This window comes from Setaria italica, unplaced genomic scaffold (genome assembly GCF_000263155.2).
Source record: "Setaria italica strain Yugu1 unplaced genomic scaffold, Setaria_italica_v2.0 scaffold_236, whole genome shotgun sequence".
NCBI classification, from domain to species: Eukaryota; Viridiplantae; Streptophyta; class Magnoliopsida; order Poales; family Poaceae; genus Setaria; species Setaria italica.
The window spans coordinates 1,864-5,622 of NW_014576885.1; the positions used below are offsets into that span (position 1 = coordinate 1,864).

General features: G+C 49.5%; 1 protein-coding gene across 1 annotated transcript; it reads right to left on the reverse strand.

The window, feature by feature from the left end:
* Positions 1-269: 269 nt before the first annotated feature.
* LOC111256093 (non-specific lipid-transfer protein C6-like) lies at positions 270-735 on the reverse strand (the record flags this gene model as incomplete). Its single annotated transcript, XM_022823664.1, has 1 exon — positions 270-735. A coding segment is annotated over exon 1 (466 nt), but the record flags the coding sequence as incomplete, so codon positions are not given.
* Positions 736-3,759: the final 3,024 nt, after the last annotated feature.

Below are 3,759 nucleotides of genomic sequence, written 5' to 3' on the forward strand. Positions count from 1 at the left end.
GAAAGGATATTAGGTGGCGATTACAACACAAACTGCAACAAATCAGTCAGAATAAGGTGTGTCAAAGAAGATAAATCACCTTATTGGTGACCCTGGAGGATTGGCTGGCGCCGGCACCGCCATCGGTGGCATTATCGGCGGCACTTGTTGCGCTGTCAAAACACATCACACCATGCTGTTTTCAATCTCCTTGCAGCCATATCTAATCCACGGATCAAAATAACGTACGGACGGCATATGCATGAAGAAAAAGGTTGCAAAAAACTTACTGTTGCAGGAGAAGAGCGTTTGGAGCGGCAGCATGGCGCCGCAGGCGAGCGGGAGGATGATCATGCGGACGGGGTCGATGGGTACGGGCATGAGGTCGTTCATGTCGCCGGTCATGCCGTGGCAGAGGCAGATGGGGGCGTCGCGGATGATCGACTTGAGGCCGTCGCAGCACTCGGCGGGAGGCGCTAGCACGGTGAGGTTGGTCAGATAGTTCATGCACGGCATCATGCCGATCAGCGGCGTCAGGCACTCCGTCGGCTGAGCCGGCGGCGACGGTGGCGGCGGGGACGAAAGGTGGGGTGGGACGGCGCCGCCGGACGAACTCGGTGACTGCGGCGGGGTGTTGTGGAACGTCGAGGGGTGGAGCAGTTGGTCTCCCCCGATTCTCGCTTCGGACGGCTGCACCGTCGTCGCCGCCACCACGGCGAAGGTGAAGAAGAGGGCGACGAGCTTGCGGGACGCCATTGGTCTTTTGCCTTGGGGGTGTGCTTAGGATGCTATGGCCGTGGGCTTGTGGCTGATTTCGTGTTGGATGGATGGAGGCGCGGGTTGGTCTGAAATTTATAGTCCTCCTGGTGTCGAGATTGAGGATTTGAACGTGCTGTTGTATGAATTTTGGACTTTACTATTGCTGCTTCTGAACGTCGTTTTTCATCAGGTAGGCAAGGAGTCCGTGGAGCATGAGGTTCTGTCTGTAGTTCCTTGTGCCTCTACGTGTGATGCAAATGGCCTATCAAGCTTAAGTGCATTGTATAATCAGTCCCCTATTGCAGATAACACCAACAAGATTGAGTCCGGAACCAACACTGTGCGACGACGATCCGGCAAAACATCTGGTCGGTATATTCCTGGATCAACGAGTCCCGGACGTTCGATGCTGGGAATCAAACATCATCCGGGACGTTGTCATGCATGTACGCGTCGATTCACTCAGCCAAACACACGCTAATTGTACATTGCATCCTTTTTGCTGTTGGCCGAGCTTTAGACGCGAGATTCCGGCTGTTCCTACATCCCGATTCGTACTTTGAACTGCTGCACCCTCGCCACGTCCCATGCGCAGATCAGTCGATCGTATGTTTTTAACAACGGAGAGATGATAGGATTGAGATGAGATTGTTGGAGGGTGTGGGCAGTAGTCACGCTCAGGTAGAACAGTAGTCACGCTCAGGTAGAACAAGCCTACTCTACCGAGTTATCATTCAGATGTCCAGGACTGTCAGATTTCAACATAGAGAAGACCATCTTTATACACGCACAAGTTCTCAATTCACAAAGTCTGAGAACATATTTGATTGTATACGAATGTCTCTCTATAGTCAAGTATACGTTCTTTTGATTTGTTCCTCTTGGGTGTCACACCTTTTTTCTAACGCAAATGTTACCATATTTAGAGATGTTAAACTACTTCAGTACTAGCGATCATACCAATCTCATTGCCAAAAAATGACTATAGATACTCCTCGATGCCTCGATTCACAATATCGGAGAACATGTGTGATTGTATTTGACTGGCTCTAACACACATTATTTTGATTTGTTCAAGTGAGACACTCAATACTCAATGGATCTTGTTCGCGATCGCTTTGAGTACTTAAAAAAAAACTCTGCCCTATGATTATGCAACAGAATTGGACGAGTATCCAAATACTCCCTCCGTTCCATATTGTAGATCATTTTGGCTTTTTCAGGTTCATAGATATTATTATGAATCTAGACATATACTGTATCTAGGGGCATAGCAAGATTTATACACCTAGAAAAGTCAAAACGACCTACAATTTGGAACGGAGGAAGTATTTTTAGAGCAGTAATATCTAATATAAGTTTCAAAAAAGAAAAAAAAGTCTGCAATCAACTTAGGTTTACTCTAGTCTCGGTCCACTGCTCTAGGAATTTATTGCATGTAGTTTATGACCATACAAAGCAGCAATATGGTGGAAAATCTCTACCTAGCAAGTAAGGCTTCTGTCAAAAAAATTTCGTTCGACCTGACAAGTGGGTCCCACTTGTCGGAGGGCTCCCGCATCGCCCTAGCCCGACCCCGGTTGCGCCGCCTAAGCGCCGGCCGCCCACCCCGGCCGCCCCTCCCGGCCGCGCCAGAGCCGCCTTCCTGGCCCCGGCCGCCCGCGCCGCCCAGCTTGCGCCTGCCGCCCGCCTCGGCCGGGGGAGAGGGAGTGGGGGCCAGCCGGATCCGGCGGAGGAGGAGGAAAGGGAGGAGAGAGAGAGGGAGGGAGGAAGGAGAGGAGGTGGGGGCCCGAGGGAGGACGAGCAAGTGGCTGTGCCACGATGGCTATGAGCAGAGGTAGTTCCTGCAGAGGTGCTAGATGGGGAGCCATCCGGAGATGGGCCACCAGAGCAGGGAGGGAGCACCGTCAGCATCACCGTCGTGGGCGCCTCCAGCGACCTCGCCAAGAAGATCTTCCCGGCGCTCTTCGCCTTGTTCTATGAGGACTGCCTCCCGGAGGTTTGTGACCTGATTGCTCGGCTGTGGATGATGCGGTTCCATGAACCCTTGCTGTGGCTGTTTTGGTTTGGGTGGGGCTACTGAATGTGTGATAGTTTCAGTTACAGCTAATCATGGTTAATGCAGCATTTTACAGTGTTTGGTTATGCTCGTAGCAAGATGAGCGATGAAGAGCTCAGGAACATGATTAGCATGACACTGATATGTCGGATTGACAAAAGGCATGTTCTTGCTCTGTCAGCTCAGGAACATGATTAGCATGACACTGATTAGCATGACACGATAAAAAATATGGTGCGCTATACGACACAATAAAAAATATCATGCACTAAGACACATCGTTTCGCCGTAGCAACTCACGGGCATCTTGCAAGTAAATTTAGAAGCAAATATCAGATCGTCAGATCCAAGGTGTCATAACATAGAGCACCATTATATTTATTTAACATCTACTAATATATATCCTCATTTGACGGTTGCATCCATCAATGGAATCATTACAGGATCCGTACCAATAAGTACAATTCCCCTCTACCTTAACAATGCTATTATCCTAAGAGCAACTTAAAACTAACAAGACTGTACCCCACTACCCCTAGTGGTAACGTTGACGCACACCATCCGTGCTCTGATCCTCTTGGTAGTTGCTACTGCTATGACATATATTACCTGAAGACAAAACGAAAGGATATTAGGTGGCGATTACAACACAAACTGCAACAAATCAGTCAGAATAAGGTGTGTCAAAGAAGATAAATCACCTTATTGGTGACCCTGGAGGATTGGCTTGGCGCCGGCACCGCCATCGGTGGCATTATCGGCGGCACTTGTTGCGCTGTCAAAATACATCACACCATGCTGTTTTCAATCTCCTTGCAGCCATATCTAATCCACGGATCAAAATAACGTACGGACGACATATGCATGAAGAAAAAGGTTGCGAAAAACTTACTGTTGCAGGAGAAGAGCGTTTGGAGCGGCAGCATGGCACCGCAGGCGAGCGGGAGGATGATCATGCGGAC